Consider the following 21,133-nt stretch of genomic DNA (forward strand, 5'->3'; position numbering starts at 1 on the left):
ATGCGGGCCCACCAAAAACCAGACACTCTGGTAGCTAAAGGAAACCATTTAGCTGATGAATTAGCAAAAAAGGCAGCAGGTGTAAGTATGAATCCCATATTGGTTGCTGAAGATTGTGACCCTGTCCTCTCTCATAGCAGCTCAAAGCAGAGCGATTCCGCAAGAAATAAGTGTATGGCTCAAAAGAGGGGCCGTAAAGAACACCTTGGACGGGCCACAGAAGGGTTTGTGGAGAAGTTGTACAAGACACTTTGTCCTACCTTTGTTATTATTAAGTTTCGCCATCAGACGCATGGCCAAGACCATTGAGCAAGTGGGGAGGTGATAAGACGCTTAAAAGCCATTTGGTGGTCTCAATTTTTTGCAGCGACAGTAGATCGAGTGTTGCATGAATGTGAGGTATGTGCCCAATATAACACGAGAAAGACTTTTTCAGCACCTATCACACATATACCACCACCAGATGGCCCTTTTCGTCATTTAATGATAGATTTTGTGGACATAGTTCAGAGGATAGGACGAATGCGCTATATTCTTGTGGTAATATTTCGTTTCAGCAGATGGGTGGAAGCAGTGCCAACCCTGCCACTGGACAGCAGGTCAGTGGCAAAGTTTTTGTGTCGAGAAGTGTTTCCAAGGTTTGGTTTCCCAGATACCATTAGTTTCATGTAATGGATCGCACTTTATGGCAGAGGTGATAAGAGTCACGACAAAAATGCTTGGGATCAAGCGGAAGTTTGGATGTGTGTATAATCCACTGTCACAAGGAGCTGTTGAGCGAGCGAATGGGATCCTTAAGTCAAAGCTAGCTGAGATCATAGCTGACAGTGGGAAAAAACTGAGTTGGGTGGATGCTTTGCCTCTGGCACTAATGGCTATGCGATGTCAAACTAACAGAGTAACCCATCAAACACCGCATGAAATGTGTACAGGATGATCCCAGAGCCACTTGAACGTGTACGACCAGGAGAGTGGGTAAACGTGAAGGTGTTCAAAAGAAAGTGTCATCAACCAAGACGGGAAGGTCCATTCAAAGTCATTCTGACCACTCCTACAGCCTTGAAAGTCAAGGGTAAGACTGTTTGGTTTTAGTTAAACCAATGCGGACAGGCCACCCTCGGAACACCTACAGACGATGCCTGAGCCGGAAGGGGCTGGTGACCCTGCCCCGCAGGAACTAGGCCAGCCACAGGAGGGGGAAGACGACGTCTCCCCAAGAGAAACTGCACAGCCAGAATCAAGGAGATCCCAGAGACTGATGGCCAGACAGACCAGTAGTGAAACCAGAAGCAGTGGATCATTGCCAAGCAAACAAGGAAGTGACTTGGATAGTGATTCAACACAGAGCCAGGAACATCCAGACATAAGCCAAGACACAGATCTAGAGGAGGGAGTTTCAGGATCTCAGTCCACATAGACATGAAGCTGCTAATATTAATAATGCAAGTGTTGGTGGGAGAAGCCCAACAAGAGGTAGGGGCTGTAGAGAAGGTGCAGCTAAAAAGATGTGCAAAAGCTGTAGGAATGAGAGCTGCCGTAGAAGGAGTAATACCAATGGAGGGGAATGTAGAGTTGACCTATGTCAGGTCTATAGAGTATAGGACAACACTCGCTATAGGGCCGAACAATGTTAAAATTAGATGCAAGGCTCAAACAGCAGAGGGCAGTCTAGATGGGGTTGTCACCGTAATGATCAGCTGTACACCAAATCACTGTATTGAAGATAAATATGGAATTCGAGTCAGTTACAAACAAGCAAATAAAATGATGCGCTTCGATAAATTCGGATTAAGAGAAACCTGAAACCCCCTAATTATTGATTTTAAAACTATGAAAGAAAATGTGTTTTCACAGCGGATGACGTACTTAGCCAGGCAGGTGAGCACGCGCTCTTGCATGACCTGTTACAATGTTAAGAGGAAACCCAGCGTGTATCCCATGCCAGGTTTTGATGCAAGCACGTGTGCGAGTTGCATGCCCTCAGCTTTCAAGGGACGGATTAAATATTTGGATTCCCCCTGTAGTCGAAAGAGCCAACGATACAGTATATCCGGTTTGCATATCCAGGGACCCAAACATACAGAGGGCAGTACAAGGGGAAGGGACGGATGACAGGATTAGATGCGTGAACAGATCAGTTGAGGTACCGAATCCTAGAATCAAAGGCAAGGCGAAAGATTTTCTTCTATTTTGTAGCACAACGAACAAGTCAAAATTACATTGTGAGCAGGTAGTAGTTGCCAGATCTTATGTAAATGTATTTAATGGGTCACAATTGGTACAACAGCTTTTGTCAAATTTTCTGGGAGCCACGGGGGGCATGCGTCCATTAGCCGATGTCTTATGGTTATGTGAGAGTGATACACAGATAAGGGCTAGGCTGCCAGTAACCTTGGCAGACTTATGTACAATGGTCATGCTGATGGGACAGATAACAGTGCTTGGTGTACCAGCATCTGTACAGACAGAGATACAGACTCTGCCTGTAAGCTTGGACCTGAGAACAGTCCGGACAATGTTGCCTGAAAATGCTTGCAGCTATGTATTAATCATTCTCATATCCTACCATACTGCTTATTGATGTAGTAGTGTCGCAATGTTATTCATTATATCAGTTAATCATTATATTAATAATACCCAATGTTGATTATCATATAAGTGTGTGCAGTAACCAGATAACCTTGTTAAAGGTGCAAGTTCAACCTCAGTTTGACACTGATGATACATGCTTACATACACCTGCAATTGTGATTTTGATCATTGAGTTTGTGAGACTTTGCAAGTCTCAAAAGGAGACATGTAGAGGAAAAAATCATACTTCCCTATGTATGTAGTTGTGTAGAGGAAGGCAATTATACTGGCTCATGTAGAAAGGTGTCTAGAGACATACCAGCTTGTGTAGTAGTGGCTAAGTAGATCCGTTAAAAACCTGTGTTAGAGTGAGCATGCAGCTGCATGTCTGTGCTGCACTCATGTTATGTTTAATTCGCATAGCTGTCTTTTGTTATACTGTACATCCACACATGTGTTTTTAAAAAAAATGGAACGCTCTATCAATGGTTCTAATCGTGTCATAAGCAATGCCAAAAGCTGAGGGTGGGTCAAGATGACCCATAGACAGACTTTTAATACTACGACACCATTAAAACTCCCAAACAAGGTAAAAATCCAGGGGAGGGGCTTTCCAGAGGGGACTTTTGAGGACATGATTAGATCCAAGTGTATGATGGACGTTTCAAAAAATAAAGGCAGGACCAGAGAAGGGAATAAAAGAAGGGGTCAAGCACTGTACAAATTAGTCTTTGACTGGTCGGCGACTCAGAGTTTTGCCAGTTTTGGGGAGTAAAACTCATTTGCATCCAAGTCCAGCGTCTCATCAGATTTTTGCTTCGTGGATCAGTTTTTACCAGTAGAGTTGGATAATTAGAGACAAATGCTCGGGGTATCACTCATCAGCTCATATTGCACAGAACAATACACTTAATTGGTGCAACAACACATACCACTGCATCATCATGTACTTGCCAATTCGCTGCCATGAACCAGCTTCCATGCCACCATGTATTTGCCCTTCGAGCAAAGCTCGGCGTGGATGAGTATTTTGAAGAAATGGTAGCCCCTCATTTGCATTTAAGCCACGGTTCCACCGCACTTTCTGTGCCGGAGCGTCGAAGGGCCAGTTTTCGCATGGTCCAACTGAAAAAGTTGTGGATGGTGCAGAAAGAAACCGAACCCCAACCACCGGGTACGATTGTGTCACAGAACGACTTGGACGGCCGCCGGCCGCTTCCGTATTCTTCGCTGGACTTGTCTCAGAGTCGTTCACAATCCCGCCTAACATTTTTACCATAGTTTCTGTGGTGGGACCACACGACAGAGTTGGTCCTGGATGCGCTTTGCCGTACCATAACCTCCCGCTCTGCCCCGCTCCGCCACGTACTGCGCAGTGGAACAGCGGCTTTAGAGTTCTACAGGTAAATTATGCCAAAATGTTGTAACATTTATAGTTGCATCCTTACTATAAATATCAAATCATTGCTTTCAAGTCAATATTTACTCGGTTTTAAACATAAATCTGCATTCAATCAAAATCTCAAACTGGAATTTCCAGTTCAATATGTTCATATTATACTAAAGTTCCTAATATAGATGTAAGTTTCAATGTGTTCTTTATTATTTTGTAACTGTCATGTCCTGCTCCTCTGCAGCCTCATAGGAGGGTTATGGTGTTGCAGGTGTGTTTCCCCCTCCTCTGCAGGTTTCAGGTGAGCGTGCCAGACGGTTGTGTACAGAAAGGGGAGAGCCGGCTGGGTAATTATCTGGATTGGGCGCTGCTGCAGTTACCAGGTGGAGGTGGTTTCAGGATCTCAAGCTCCACTATTTAACTGGTCTCCTCACTCCACTTGAAGCAGGACCGTTAATCCACATCAGTCAGTCATCTTATCAGTCAGCTTTCTTTGAAGATCTGTTACATGCTCCTGACTAATTCTTCCACTTTCCTCTCGATAAAGCTCACGCCTCTCCAGATGTGTTCGTCCGGACACGAACCAGCCTGAAGTCTGATGCGAAAAATTACCCTGACTGCAGTCTCTGCGAGCCTCGACCATGTCCATATTATCCTCCTCTTCCTCTTTTTTTTTGAGGTTGTCTTTCCAAACATATAAATCCCACAATGCCGGGGGCTCCATTTATGATCTCATATTTATTTATGAACACTTCGGCTGCAAGTTAGCTTCTGTTTTCATTGTACACTCTTTAAACTTCATGTTGTGGTTTAGTTTAAAGTGCTGAGAGCACACATAAGTGTGGCAAGATTGAAGAGACCAGTTTTTGTTATGATCTGCCCTGCCAAACTCCCATATTTTCACGTGGCTGATAAAAGACAGCCAGTGTCCCGCTGCTTTGAAAGACAAAAAACTACATCAACTACAACAACTACATGAACTGAGATTGTCCCTTTTAAAATATTGTTTAATATCTGAAAATAAAAAGCAGCACAAACGATATTTTTTTGGGCACAAACCAGCACTAACGCAGATTGGGACTATTTTTACTGAGTTTTGCATGGGGTGAGAGACAACGCCTGCGCTTGCGCAAGCGTCGGGTGTCCTGTTTATCTTATCTGGTTGCTAAGCGACACCAGAGCCGCCATCCATCACCCAGTGGAAACAGCATTGCCACACACACACGCACACACACGTTTAGTCGATTCGATAGCCATGTTAGATGATGTTTGCTACTTAGATGTATTGGGTTTATGAAATAATTTCGGAATTATTTGTGAATGAATACATTTTGTAAATAAATGTATGTTAGCTGAAAAGATGATTCCTGTTTATTATTGTGTATTTATTGTTGACTTTCGCTGGTTTGTAACAGTCTGTGCTCGAATCTCACACCTTCCCTTTTATTTAATTATTGTTATATTTTGCACAGAAATATTCATCCATCCATAGAGCCATCTTCTATCCGATTTATCCTGTTCAGGGTTGGGGGCTGCTGGAGCCAATCCCAGCCTAATGTGGGCGCAAGGGCAGGATGCACCCTGAACCGGTCGCCAGTCTGTCACTGGGCAAACACATATAGACAGACAAATGACCACACACGCTCAGACTTCGGGGCAATTTAGTGTCACCAATTGACCTCACATGCATGTTTTTGGACTGCGGGAGGAAACCACACACATACGGGAAGAACATGCAAATGCCACACAAAAATGACCCGGGGCATATTTAAACTCATGGCTAGCCGCTGTGAGGCGAGAGCGTGCGGCCCTAGTTGACTAGAATACAAAATATAAAAACAAAATGGTATATTTACATTTATAGAAACATTATCAATATTAATGAATTAATTCAAGCAGTGATAAATATGTTTATGTATATTCAGCTTGAGATAGTTATTTAAAAAAACTTGGGGTTGGAAAATGTGTTAGGTGAACAAATGAGTTCCAGTAATGACCAATGATTGTACAGTATATGTCAATAAAACTTAAGCTGTTTAGTTTTAGCATGTGTAAAAAATTCAAGTGGTTTAGGGCAATGTTCCACGCAAATTTCTATTGAACTCAAGTATAGTACATGAGTTGAGTGCCCTGAATTTTGATCTGCAGGGTTCTCCTACTCCGCGTCTCGCGCTGCAGAAAGTTTTCACGTCTGAGTTTGGTTTTGCAGAATGCAGATTTAATAGTTTTACCTGTGGATACTTTTCATGACGAGGCCACAGACTGACGACTGGTCCTCGGTCCATCACCTTCATGATGTCTGACATGTTGATGTACTTGTCCATTTCTATGACCTTCTCCATCCACTGAAGCTTAGTCATACCATGATCTGAAAACAGCACCACATTGATTTGCTCCTCTTCATTCATCTCCTGAAAGAAACACAGAAACACATAAGAATCCGCAAAAACATAGTTATTTCACATAATAGCACAAAACGGCTCTGAAATTGTAACACAAGTATGTTTCATCTGCTTATTCTTTTCTGCGGGCAGACTTCAGGTCACGTGACTGTTGAGATACACCTGACTTGAAGACAAATAATGGTGGACATCCCTTCTATTTTGAATGGAAATTGCTATATTTTAAAATGGCTTGTGGCTTTAGCAACCTTTTGATAGCCTTTCTAGGGACAAATGTACACTTTAATTTCAAAGTATCCAGTCTTTTCATTTTAACATATATTCATTCAGTTCTCTCAACAAACCTTGGTTTTTTGTGACTGCTATGGTGTTGTTATGGACGCTGTTAACAATGGACTGGAAGGAAGTTAATGTCGCACTACAGCTCTTAAAACTAGTTACATTTGACCACAAATACACTTCTATGCAGTAAATAATGACTTCTGTTTGATTGTCAAAACATAGCTTAATCTTTTAAAAATTAATGAAACAGATTAAAGCATTTTAGCCAGAATACAAACTACAGAATGTAAGTATTTACATTGAAATTTATACAATACATTATTGTGTAATCGTATTTGATATGATAAACCTAACAAATTAATAGCATCTTTTAAAACATGTTTTGTTAGACCAAACGATGATCCAATATGACAAATTAATTTCTGCTTAATTTGCTTTATATATTTTACAGGTCATTTATTTTCATGAATTTTATATATTTTTTTTATTCAGATGTGTTTATTCATATTGCTACAACAATATTCCCATTCGGAGGTAAATCAGTCAATAAATCTGGTCCCCCCGAGCACTGCTCTATGTGGCTGCATGCAGTAAAGAAATGTCCCCCATGGGTGATTAATATAGTATGATAAATAATTAAAAATAAAAGTGCTGTGATGCAACATCAACTTCCTTTCAGTTCGTTGTCGATAGCATCTGTAGCAACGCCATAGCAACCACACAAAAAAAGAAAAAAAAAATCTTTCTTGAGAAAGCTAAATGAATGTACATTGAAACGAAAAAAAAAAGCCTGGCTCATATACAAACAGAATGGATACTATGAAAATAAAGGGTACATTTGCTGCTAAAAAAACCTATCAAAACGAAGTTAAAGACACAGGCTACATTAAAATGTAGCAATTTGCACCAAACATAGAAGGGATGTCTGCCATGTTTCATCTTCATGCCCCTTCTGCCCGCAGAAAAGATAATGCAGATGAAACATACCCATGTTACAATTTCAGAGCAGTTTTGTGCATTTTTGTAAAATGACTAAGTTTTGAGCTGTGGACAAACTTAGGTAATACACAATTTAGAGTGAGACTGGGAATCAGCTTCGTATCAGGCAATCATAACAAATACTGCTACTAACTACAACATGATCATTTAAGATTGAATTATTACTTTTAATTTTCTGTTGAGTGTTTGCATGCTGACATCCAGCTGTCTCAAAGCAGTTTGGACTTGTTCAGACTCTGGACCGAAGTGATGACCCTCAACGTCTATTTTCTCATAATATATGGCAGCCATGTCTGCTCGGCCCGACCTAAACAAACACATAACAGGCTGAAAGCTGAAATTTCAAACAAAACATGATCAATGTATCAACAGTTTTTGTTAAATGAAGCATTTTCCTTGTTTGAATATATTTTCTACCAAATCAAACGTTGTTATTCCCCACAACAGTAAAATGCCTAAAAATCTTGTTTCAAATCTAAAACAGAAGTCATGAGGTAGGTCAGACTTTGTTACCTCAACACACTGAGAGCGTCTGTGATCGAGTCTGTAAGGTTTTCAACTGATGGGTTGTACACATATTTCTCACAGAATGTTGGGCGGATGCCCAGAATCTCCACCTCACAGCCTGGGAACACATAAAAGAAGAAAAAATAAATCACTTTTCAGTCACACTGGCCTGACTATGGTACAATACATAATGAGACAGTATTTAGAGGACAGAAGTAATCACAGCTGGTAACACAGGGGCTGCACTCATGTTTTATAAAATGAGCATTCATGTGGACAAGTTCCTGACATTTTGATCACCATTTTTATAAATGTTCTACTGTAAGTGCAGAGAATTGTGTCCAGACATAAACTTAGTGAACAAAGGAAGGGCACTCACATAGTGGACCATATCTGTACAGATTGCCCCAGAGAAGTGTTGTATCCCAGTAAACAACACCCAAAACTTCATAAAAAAGTGTACTCAAATTCATTCAAGGAGTCTTCCTTTGTATCGGCCACCCCAAGCTCAGGGCTCGATTCAGTGCCTCCTCTGCAACGCATCGTCAAGCCCCCACCTGCCCCGTCTTCCTGCGCAGTGCTGGGATCGGCCGGCTGGAACTTTGAGCTCGATTTGCCAAGCTTAGCTTGCCTTGCTTAGCTGCAATCTCTCCTTCCTTTGTGTGTCTTCTCTCTAGAGTCCACTTAGCATGCGCTTTTTATGGGGAGGAGGTGATTAGGTCCTGATGAGCTTCAAGTGGCTCCAATCACCTTCCTCCCACAACCTCAAACCAAGCAGCACAAAAACACAGAAGCATGTGTGTTCTTCTTTTTTTGGGGGGTGGGGGGCATTTGAAGTTCAAAAGCTAAAATGCCGCTTCACAGAAAAGTGCCTGCCGTGAGGAGGTGTCCCCTGTGAGTTTGACAGCTTCTTCTCGGAGTATGCGAGAGAGAGCACATTTGGGCACTCTGGGGGTTATTTTTTACGTTTTCTTATATTTTTCGCCAGTCTTGATGAGCATGCCAAATTTGGTGAGCATTTGAGCATGTTTAGGGGGTCAAATTTATTTGCCATCAGAGGAGATAGCATTTGCAAATCTTATTTTGAACAGCAAATTGCGGACTTCCTGTCAGATTTAGGTCAGGGGTATCACCGTGTGATTTTTAGGTCTTGATGAGACGAACAATTGAGTTTTGGTTTGATCTCCCTACGACATTCCTACGGGCCATATGCTATGTGGTGGACGTTTTGGTGTTTCTAGGTGGTGCTAGAGAATGCATTTTGGCACTCTGGCGGTTATTTGTTACATTTCCTTCATTTTTTCGCCAGTCTTGATGAGCGTGCCAAATTTGGTGATTTTTTGAGCATGTTTAGTGGGTCAAGTTTGGGCTCAAAGCCTCAGGAGTGAAAAAATGAAGAAGAAAAAAAAGAATCAGAAACATTAAAGCTGCAAGCAGCGTTGGTCGGGACTTCGGACCCTGCGGGACTCTTGCCCATTGGGATCGGCGCAGTCATGGCTTCTGGCCACTTTAAATATTGATTAAATATACATTTTGAAGGTTTTAAAAAAAAAAAGAACTTATATTTTCAAGAATGTGGGTGCGGATTTTATTTTGAAAACCTACTAAACTCTAAAGTAGCTTTTGGCATAGAGGCCACCACCTAACCCCAACCTGAACCCTAATTTTTCTGGTTTCCAGAGATAAGGATCTATTAAGCTACTTTCAGGTAGGGTTGGTCCTGTAACCCTGACCCTAGGGTGGGGTCAAAAGTGGGTGGGGCCCAGTTAATTAGCTAGTGAATCGTAACCCTAGCCCTCCCATTAGGCCACCCCCCAAATATCAGCTAGATTGAACAAACTTTGTCAGCACCCTCAAACTAGGGTGGGGTTAAAAGTGGCAGTATTACAATAGCAGGATTACTATTGCAACAACACATCATCAGTAGGGCAAAACTAACCTGTCTCACGACGGTCTAAACTCATTACGGTCCAGCTAATTAACTAGTGAATCGTAACCCGAGTCCCCCGATTAGGCCACCCCCCAAATATCAGCTAAATCGAACAAACTTTGTTTGCACCCTCAACTTAAAGTGGGCAAGACCCGGCAAATTCGCTAGTGATCCATAACCCGAGCCCCCCCATTAGGCCAGCCCGCAAAAATCAGCTCAATAGAGCAAATATTGTTAGCTAATACCTGTGATCTACCTGAAAATCACACAGGTTAATCCCCAGGTGTCTCTGACCTGTAATCTGGTTTTATCTCACATGCTAATCTACTAAGCTAACTAGCCTAGCAGGACCCGGCTAATTAGCGAATGATCCGTAACCCGAGCCCCACCATGAGTGGCACCCTCCACCAGCACCAGTGTTAGCCGGGGGGCTAACACCATCGGTGGCTCACAGTGTGAAGACGCCACCGATCGCTGATTGCCTGTTTGGTTGCTTCTGATCTCTGGAAATGCGCAACCTAATCCAGGCCCTGGTGATACTGAAAAGTTGCAAACCCCTGCTGAATGTAAATCAAGGACAGGTCTTGGTTTTATTCATTTAAATGTGCGCAGTCTACTTGCCAAAATGGACATGGTTCCCATATGGGCGGTTTCAACTGATGCTGATGTAATTATAATATCCGAGTCTTGGCTAAACAAATCCATTTTGGACAAGGATATTGTTATTGATGGGTAAAATGTCAATAGGACCAATCGTCTCAGGAAAGGGGGCGGTATTGCAATTTACATAAAAAGCAAGTTTCAGTTCAATTTCCCCCCTGTCCAAATCAGTGAGTAAGCATTTTCAATTTTTAGCTCTTGACCTTGAAGTATCCAAAACACTTCATTTCACTGTTATTGGATAGTATAGGCCCCCTTCTGCTACCAGTGATGCCTTACCATCAATGATGAATCTCTTGTCTGCCATGAAGTCAAACGAAGTTATCTTGATGGGTGACCTAAAGCTAAACTGGCTACAACCGGTCTAAGATGAGCTCAAATCCTTTTGTAACTCATTAAATCTTTTTCAGTTAGTGAATGGTACCACAAGATCAAACCTTAAATGTCCTGACAAATATTATTATTATTGACCTGATACTGACAAATGCTCCTCATAAATATTCAACTGCTTCTATATTTGGAAATTACATCGGTGACCATTGTGTTATTGCAACAGTCCGAATGGTAAAAACTCCCAAACTCAAGCCTCGAATCGTGAAAAGACAAAATATGAAGCCATTTGTGGAGCAGACATTCTTCCATTCTTCTTTCTCGTTTTGATTGGGATAGAATTCACCTAATTCCTGACATTGAAAGTACATGGACATTCTTCTGTGATGAGTTTACTAGAACTGTCAATCAGCATGCCCCCTTGAAGAGGTACAGAATAAGTGGACAAAACAATGCCTGGTTTAAGTCGGATTTACCTTCTTTACTGCATGAGCGCAATGAAGCATGGGCTAAAGCCCGCAAATCAAATCAAGATCCAGATTGGCTACACTTTAGGCAATTGCGCAATAAATGTACAGTTGAAAATAAAAAAAAGCCAAGGCAAATTACTACCTCACAGAGACTACAGAAAACTTGAACAACCCAAGGAAGTTTTGGAAGACAATCAAATCTTTATCTGGGAAGCCAAAAACAGTTGAGTTTCCCTCTTGTATAATTAAGGACTCTTAAACTGTTTCTGATAGATCTGTGATGCTTGACTGCTTTAATGAACACTTCATTGCATCAGGGTCAATTTTCGACTCTTGTGGTCATCCTCAGAAACCTCCTACACTGGTCCCAAACAGCAACAGTCGTTCCTTCACCTTCAAGCCAATTACAATCCCTCAGGTAAATAAGGCACTGAAACATTTGATTGTAAATAAGAAAGCGGGTCCGGACAATTTGGAGCCACGCTTTAAAAAATTAGCCTCAGATTTGATTGCTCATCCTTAAACTTATCTTTTTAACTTATCTTTAACTTTTAATGAGATCCCACAAATTTTTGGAAGACAGTACAGGCTGTTCGGGTCATCAGGGTGCCCTCAGGGGAGATGAGTACAGATTGAAGTGGATCATGAATAAAGTGGAGTGAGGAGGTTTTGTTTTCAAATCAATAGAAGTAATCAGTAGGGGTAGTTAATTTACATTACCCAGTAGTTTGAAGAAATTAGTTTAGAAATAGTTGATTGAATTTGGGATTTATCACTAATCAGTATGGTACAACGCTTAGACAAATATGCATTGATTCAAAATGTTGATTGTGTGTGAAGAATAAAGTTTGGGTTATAGCTTGTTTTTGTAAATCAATGACACTGTGATCAGTATATTCAAGAATGCACTAAGGTTTCAGATAAACAATGTCACTGTATTCTCTGTTATTACATCTTGCAACACAGACGGACCATAGACTATCTTTTGATGCTTGTGATTTCCAATAAAGATTCATTTCATTTTCTTTTTCATCGGAAAAAAAGCATAAAAGTTTGAAAAAAAACCCAGGCTGTTGCAGCTAAGGATAAAAAATAAGACTTTACTACCTTTTATATGTTTACAGACCAATCAGTATTATTCTCATTCAGGTTACAGTTTGACTTGTTTCAATGAATGTCATTGTTGTCTATGTGTTGCAATTGTATTGTCATATAGATGATTTCAAGGTAATTATGCACTGCATTGTGTAGTAACATTGTATTCTGTTTCTCTGTGTCACACTTAAGATATAGAGAGAGCAAGTTCTTTTACTCCTTCCCTGGATTGGCTGGAGGGGGAGGTGAGGTCTGGGCTCGGCTCTCGGCTCAAAGTCTCTAAGGTACATTCTCTAAGACCTTCCAGCAGCCTTGATAAACTTCTGCACATCTTTATGTGTTTAATTGCGCTGGAAGATATGGTTTATGTATCTTGGGGGGGGCTGCGAGTCAAGGGTGAGTTTGTGTGACTTTTAATTCTAAGAAAATAACAATGCAAAGGGGTAATGAAGGAGTACCACCATGAATATATTATGTAATTGTAATTGTGAAAGCACATTCCATCATGTTTGCTGAAGTTTTCATCTTAAAGTTATGTTAAATGTTTGGTATCGGTAGTGTTGATCTTATGATCAAAAAGGGGGGAGATTTGTAGGGGAAAACCATAAGGTTTCCCCTGAACCTTTGACCTGTTAATGCAGAAACAGTCCTGTAAAATGTTATCTACCGGAATGCACAGATGGGCCTGGGTCATCTCAAACTCTGGGCTGCCTTTTGGCCGATATCGGAGGATATTGCCTTCCTGTCAACACTGTATCAGAGATGAGCGAGCGTCGTTGACTGCAGAGGAGAAGATTTAGTATTTAAGTATTTAAGTAGAAATATTGTCTGTAAACGCTGTTTATAACGACTTCACAAGGCCTTGCAGTGCTTTATTGAAGCAGAGACCAGGCCTTGGGGACTTCCCCAAGGCCTGATTAGATGAGAGGAGCATAAGAAGGGGAGTTTGAGGTACAGAGGGGACCTGACCAGGCTGTCTTGTCTCACGCTGCATATGTGCTACATGCTTGTGGGGAAGGAGCTCCTGCTGCAACTTTGAATAAAGAACCTTTTGCATCGAATCCATGTCCGGTCTTCATTCCTCTTCCTGAAACCGCACATCACCTGAGAGCATCAAACTTTCCCTAAAAACAAACAAACAGACAGACAAACAGACACAGACAGACAGACAGACAGACAGACAGACAGACAGACAGACAGACAGACAGACAGACAGAAAGACTTGAAAAACCCTTTATTCAAAAAACACAAAAATCAATAATTTACACTTTTATTCTCTTCACAAAAGAGAACAATAGTATGTAGACAAACACACAGTGTGGAACCTCAAACAGGTCACAGACTGTAATCGGCTATAAAATCAACACAAGATCACATACAATATTAAAAATTCACGATAAGACAGTCCCCCTCACCAAGAGAACACAGGACCTACCTGATTCCCCACACTGAAATAAAACCAGTCACGTTCTTTGTAAGTTTATAAAAACTGTGTTCCACTCTCAGGCGAGCTGTGATCAGACCTTTAAAAACATGCAGAGGATCAGTAAAACCGTCACCTGAAACCTGGTTTTTCCTGCTTCGCCAAATGCCAAGTTTTGCACATGCAAAGATAAAATTCAATTAGACCAATTTTGCCTTCTTTTGTTTGGTGTACTTGGGACCAAAAACAAAAAGGGGGACAGAAAAAACCTCTCCCAGAGCCTCCACCAGCCTTCGTAGAAGCCTGTAAAGGCCAGTCAGCCTAGGACAGGACACCACTAGATGTTCTAGAGTTTCAGGCTCTGAACAAACAGAGCAGTTCTCCCCAGTGCTTGGATCAAGGCGGGCTCTGTATCTGTTCGTAGCTACAGCTCCATGTGTTACCCTCCACTGGAGGTCACCCATCCGCTTTTCCACGGGGGGTTTGTACAGGACCCGCCAGCTCCCTTTAGGGGAAGAATCACCACCAAACAAACCAGTCCACCTCGACTCCCTCACTCCAGCCAGCGACTGCAGATTCAGGACCTTCACACAGCTGCTGTACAGCTTTCTTCCCAGGGCAGGACTGGAAGAGGCCCAGTCTTGATGTTTTAATAGTCAGTAGTTTCCCCTCCTCCTCCTCCCATTCTCCCACAGCAGGACGAATTTTCCGGGAAGGGAAAACATAATCTCCTCCTCTACTCCACTGGTCCGCATGATGTTTGTTTTGCGCAAAGGAACGAAGAGGAGCAGGAAGCGACTGCCACACCTCATCCATCAGATGCTGGACTGCTCTGCTGGACCGGACCCCCATCATCTCTGTTAGCTGCTGTGTGTCTGTCCGAGCTAGATGGCCCACCTTTGTGATCCCTGCCTCAGTGAGCTGGCTTCTCAAGGTGGCTGAGGAGAAGGCCGCGGTGGAGATCAGGCAGTTGTGGAGCAGAGGTTCTTCAAAGACCCACAGCCCAGCCTTGGCGTCCGGACGGGAGATGTCCAGTGTCCTCCATGCCTCCATCATTGACTTGTAGAAGGGAGTCAACCCAGACAGGTCACCGTGAGATGTGTCAGGAATAATTGTTTGTCCAGTCCGAGTCTCCCAGCCTTCCCGAGTAGCAGCTGTGCAAGTGGCGTCCAGACAGAAGAGCCATAGAGCAGTCTCTGTAAAGCCTGCAGTCTGAAGGCCACAGTTCTGGAGACGGTGTCTATGAGGCCCTGCCCCCCCTCTGCCAAAGGGAGATACAGGACAGACGCTCGCACCCAGTGCCGGCCAGACCAAAAAAAGTCCACCAGAACTCTCTGCACTCTTTCCAGGAGGCCTGGTGGAGGGACCAGGACTTTTTTTTTTTTTTTCTTTTTCCCTTGTCCTGTTCGGCAGCTTGGGCCAACAATATGATGTGATTGAGAGCCTTCGGAGTCAGAACAGTTTTTGGTCTTGCAACAGGGAGAGACCTGGAGTCTCCTCCTGTTGCCTTCTCCGTCAGAAGTTGGCATGGCTGCCGTACACGACCGGGGGGGAACGCACAAAGAGAGAGAGAAGAGAAGAGAGAGAAGAAAGTCGAGGGGGGAGGGGTGAGGGGGGAGGGGGAAGGGGGGAAGGGGATAACATACAATGTCCTTGTTGTGCTACATATATTATTTGCAATAATCACACTCATCCAAATACTTTCCAACTGTTATTAGATTGAACCAGCCTGAGCAGCTCTATCTAGACAGTAAGATGATTTTCTAGATTAACCAGCCTGAGCAGCTCTATCTAAACAGTAAGATGATTTCCTAGATTAAACCAGCCTGAGCAGCTCTATCTAGACAGTAATGTGAAGCAGGAACATGAAATAACAAAGAGGCAACAACAAAAGAGGAACATGATTTTTAAAGTTTGAGCAAATGATGACAGACAACAAGCAACTTCAGAAGCACCTTTCGTGAGGAGTGAAAGTGTGTGTGTGTGTGTGTGTGTGTGTGCGTGTATGTGTGTGTGAGTGCGTGTGGCTTGTCCACTGGGTGTGGCCGGAACTGTTGTGGGGGGACCCGTGGTAACACCCCGGGGTCCGAGGCCACCGCGCCCGGACACCGCCACCCCGGCAGACAGAAGCCCCCCAGGCCCGGGGAGACCCCAGCGAACCACCCCAGAGAGCCCCGCCCCCGCCCAAAAAGCACCCGACGGAGAATGCAGAGAGGAATCCCCCCCAGGCAAGAGGGGCCCACAAGAGAAGGACAAAGGGCACAGGGCCCCAGGCCCCGACCCAAGCCGCCAAACCGAGAAAAGGCCGGAGCAGGGCCCCCGGGCCGAGCGGGCCGAGAGCCCCCCCAACCCCGGCAGCGAGTCCCACCGCACCCCCGGGAACAGGCCCACCCACCGCCCCCCCCAACCCGGCAAGGCAGAGACGGCCCCAACCGCCGCGCCCCCAGACCCAGGAAAGCGAAGTCCGGCGCGGGCCCCGGTCGGAGAACAGTCAACTCTACACCCCCAGGAGCCTCATATTCCACCCGCCCCATAACCCCTCCCCCCGGGTCTTGATTGGGAAACCCAACCCATGACCCACCCCGCACACACACACACACACACACACACACACACACACACACACACACACACACACACACACACACACACACACACGGAACGGGGGGGGAGAGTGATGACTCTCGCACCCTCAGGCCGCCGGCCGGGCCCCCTCCCGGCCACCGCGGTATCCCAACCTCCACCAATCCAACAGCAAGTGGAGAAGGAGCACCGCACCCCAGCCCCCCCACAAGCGCCACGCCCGAGGGAGCGCGCCCCCCGCACTCCAGCCGCACTCACCCCGGGCCGGGGCGGGACCCCAGCGGGAGGTGCTGGGGGGAGCCACGTCTCCCGCCCTTCCCCTGCCCTATATGTGTGTTGGATGTATGTAAGGGTGTGTTTTTGTGTCTTGAAAAGGTGGATGCGATGTGTGTGTCTATGGTGCGGTTTAAAATTGGGGGGTAGCGGGGCCCGGGCGTTCTACCGCTGACAAGCGGCAGAACCCCGAAAGCGGCTTACCCCCTCAAGACCCTGCATGACTAAGTGTGGTTAAAATTGTGGGTGGTGCAAAGTCGGGGGAGGACCCAGACCGCAATTAAGTAGCCTGGACCCCCCACCTAGGCACCGCCCCACTGTTCCCTATTGTGGGGTAATATAAGGTGAGGTAAGGCAGGGAGGGTTCTGAGGGAGGGGGTCCCCCCGTCGCTAGGACCTTGGCCCAGCTGGACCCCCCGCGCTGCCCCACCCCACCCCCCGAGCGGCCGGCCTAGGACCCGGGGGGCCACCCCCCCCCAAACAAGGCGCCGCAAGGGGACCCGGGCAGGGAGCCCCCACCCCACCCAACGGCCAGACAGCAGAGTCCGAGACCCGCAGGGCCCAGTGCGAGCCCAGCCGGAGGCCAGTGGCCAGGGCACCCCCCCTCATTCGCCCACTCCACACAGCCCAGGGACCAGGACTTTGAGTTTGTGCCACAGAGCCGAGGCGACCAGATTGTTGATTATAAGAGTTCGTCCCCTGTAGGACAGCTGTGGTAGCACCCATTTCCATTTAGACAACCTGGCCCGCACCTGATCCAGCACCCCCTCCCAGTTCTGCTTCTCTCTGTCCTCGTTTCCCAACCACAGACCCAAGGCTTTTATTCCTGTGGTCCCCCACTTGAGACGTCCAGGGAGGTCAGGAGTGTCCTCAGGACTCCAGCGTCCCACCAAACATGCCTCACTTTTCTCCCAGTTCACCCTGGCTTTCTCATACAGGGCTAAACTGTCCTGCAACGCCAGCACGTCCTCTTGTCCCTCAACAAAAACATTTATGTTGTCCGCGTAAGCCGGTGTTGGCAAACACAGACCGGTCAGCCGGTTCCTCATGCTGAGGTAGTAGTGGCTCAATAGCCATACTGTACAGCTGGCCTGATATAGGACAACCCTGCCGGATGCCTCTACGGACAGCTACAGGACAGCTCAGTCATCCCCCCACCTTAACCACACATGATGCCTGACTGTACAACAACTTAATCCATGGCACAAACGTTTTTCCAACACCAAAAGCCTGCAGTGTCGAAAACAAAAAAGAGTGATCAACACGATCAAAGGCCTTCTCTTGATCAATAGCAGTGTTCAGGTTATACAGTTTACAGCACTCAAAAATGTCTCTCATTTAAAACAAATTATCATGTATTGACATGTCGGTGACACAGTAAGATTGTTCTCTGCCAATTAAAAGGTCAATAAAAACTTTTAGTTTGTTTGACAGAGCTTTAGATAATATTTTATAGTCTGTGCATAAAAGAGCGACAGGTTTCCAATTCTTAAGCAGGGTCACGTCCCCCTTCTTAGGCAACAGGAAGATCACCGCACGGCGACAGGAAGCAAGAAGGGTCCCATTCTTGAAAGAGTCTCTATAAACGTCCAACAGGTCACCCCCGAGCAGGCTCCAGAAATGTTTATAGAACTCTGGGGGGAGTCCATCAAGGCCTGGAGACTTCCCAGAGGCCATCTGTGACACTGCAGCACTCAGTTCCTCCAAAGAGAGGTCTGAGCTCAGGACGAGACGGTCCTCTGGACTCAGCTGGGGCAGATCTTGCAGCAGCTCAGCAGCAGCATCCCCATCACAGTCCTCCGCTCCAAACAGGTCTTCGTAGAAGGCCACAGCATGCCTCCTCATCTCAGCTGGATCAGAGGTCAGCCGCCCATCTGGCAGTCGGAGACACACCATCTGCCTCCGCTGAGCCTCCGATCTCTCCAAAGAAAAGAAGGAGGTAGGAGCATCCATGTCCCTTAGCGTTCTGAGCCTGTCTCGGACCAAGGCTCCTTTTGCCCTCTCCTGAAGAAAAGCCTTCAGCTGGTGCCGCTTGGAGAGCAGCAAACCAGCGTCAGAATCAGAACGATTCTGCAGACCACTGATTTCTGCTTCCAACTCTTCAACAGCCCTCCGAATCCTAGCTGTGGAGAAGGAGGTGTACTGCTGGCAGAAACTTCTGATCTGGCCCTTCCCCACCTCCCACCACTGACTGAGAGAAGAAAAACACCCTTTTTTGATGCCCAGTACTTCCAGAACCAGTTAAAATTCTCACAAAAATTTAGATCATCTAAAAGTTTAACATTAAAATGCCAAAAAGAGCCTGATTTTCTATTGCCAGATTAAAAACAGCTCTGCTAAAACTAAGTGGTGATCTGTAAAACCAACAGGGACAATGTGGCAGTTTGCAACACGAGTGACAAAAGAGGCCGACATATAAAATCTATCCAGCCTGGCTGCGCTGATTTGACCATCCACTACCTTGACCCATGTGAATTGTATATCAGAGGAGTGTTTATTCCTCCACACATCCACCAGGTCAGCCTCCGTCACCAACTGAGAGAGGAAACGGGAGGATTGAAGGTGGGGTTCTGCTCCTGTCCTGTCCACACTGTCATCCGGACAACAGTTCCAATCTCCTCCCATCACTACAATCTCACCACGACTAACGTTTTCTACTATGGCCTTCAATTTTTAAAAAAGAGCCAGACGCTCTGCACCGCCATTTGGTGCATACACATTAATGAGGCAAAAACTGAGATCATGAATTTTCGCTGTGACTATTGAAATTCTGCCTTTTTCTATTTCTGAACTTGATGAAATCTGAACATTAAAATTAGGAGAAAAACAGATGGCAACTCCAGCACTAAGATTAGAGCCATGGCTCATTACATGCTGGCCTTTCCACCACAAACCCCATTCTGTTTCCATCAGGGCGTCATTGTGAGTCTCCTGCAAAAACACTACATCTATCTTTTTCTGTCTGATTGTCTCCATCACCAAACCCCTTTTGTGTGCGCTTCTACCCCCATTCATATTTAGAGAGGCGACCGTCAAAGCCATCAAAGGAGGAGCGGAAGACATAGAACAGACAAAGAGAACCAACAGATAGAAAGACACCCCGTGAAGTATGATCACTTTCAAATTATTTCGATAATTTCATCTTTTTGGCCCTCTTGCGGCCCCTTAAAGACCTTTTAACTGTAGTAACATGTTTTATTAAACGATAGCGCTTTTTCTCATCCAGCACTTCTGTGCTGACCGATTATTGAAGAGCGCTCACCGTCCGGATGAACTTTTCTGCGTTAGGGAAATAACTCCCCACATCAACTGGCCGGCCAAAGGAATCCTCCAGAAACTCATTGATTTCATCCACGGAATAAATATCAGCATTTTGAGAGGCACTGCCTACAAGCGATGTAGTATCCGAGTCAATCTCCTCCTCTGAGTCCAGTTCTCCAGCCTCTGGAGCCGCCTGCTGCTCTGCTGTCTGATCACTCAGGGTCTGCAGTGCCTCCGCCATCTCAACACACTGCTCCATATCAGTCCTCACCTGTACATCAGTCACCTGTTCATCAGAAGAACTAGAAAAAGCCTTAGCTTTTTCTAGTTCTTCATTTTTTTTCCCACACTGTCAGTTTTATTGTCATCCTCTTCCCTCACCACCGTTATCTCCTTCACTACCTCTGCCATTCTCTCATTCTGCACCAACTTAGCTTCAGAAACACCAGAGTCAGTAGCAGCAGAACCTTGAGGACCCCACGCGCCCGCGGGGGCGGGGGCGGGTGCGGGTGCGGGGCCGGCAGGGCCCCCGCCACCCCGGAGCCCCCAGGCGCGACCACGGTGCCCGCGGATCCGCCCGTGCAGTCCGCCGGCGCAGCCTCAGCGCCCGGCTCTCTGCTGTCAGTGCTGTCGTTTCTCGCAGCGTTTTGCCGCCGCGGACAAGCAATCATTTTGTGGCCCAGCTCTCCACACTCAAAACATTTAAAATTCCCAGAGTTGGCATAGACCATATACACACCCTCCTCATGCTTCACCCGGAAAGACACATCCAGTGTCTGAGTCGGAGAGTCCAGAAACATGAAGACCTGACTCCGCAGAGACTGGACATGCTTCAGTTTCGCGTCCTTGCAGCCCAGACCAACAGTACGGAAACCACTCGCAAACTTACCGAACCTCCTCAGTTCTCGTTCCAGAGCCTCGTTCGAAATGAACGGAGGAACTCCGGACACGGTG

The 21,133-nt window shown here is 45.5% G+C and overlaps 1 protein-coding gene across 2 annotated transcripts in view; it reads right to left on the reverse strand.

Moving 5' to 3' along the window:
- Nucleotides 1-21,133, reverse strand: part of enpp6 (ectonucleotide pyrophosphatase/phosphodiesterase 6) — a 92,403-nt gene that overhangs the window by 15,975 nt on the left and 55,295 nt on the right. For both annotated transcript variants that reach the window (XM_080465764.1, XM_080465765.1), the window contains exons 3-5: nucleotides 8,161-8,272; nucleotides 7,813-7,954; nucleotides 6,196-6,375 (exon numbers count right to left, since the gene is read on the reverse strand). In XM_080465764.1, the coding sequence (XP_080321890.1) occupies nucleotides 6,196-6,375; nucleotides 7,813-7,954; nucleotides 8,161-8,272 (434 nt within the window). The remainder of the gene's footprint in view (nucleotides 1-6,195; nucleotides 6,376-7,812; nucleotides 7,955-8,160; nucleotides 8,273-21,133) is intronic.

The sequence above is a fragment of the Lipophrys pholis genome (assembly GCF_963383615.2).
Source record: "Lipophrys pholis genome assembly, chromosome: 6".
Classification (NCBI taxonomy): domain Eukaryota; kingdom Metazoa; phylum Chordata; class Actinopteri; order Blenniiformes; family Blenniidae; genus Lipophrys; species Lipophrys pholis.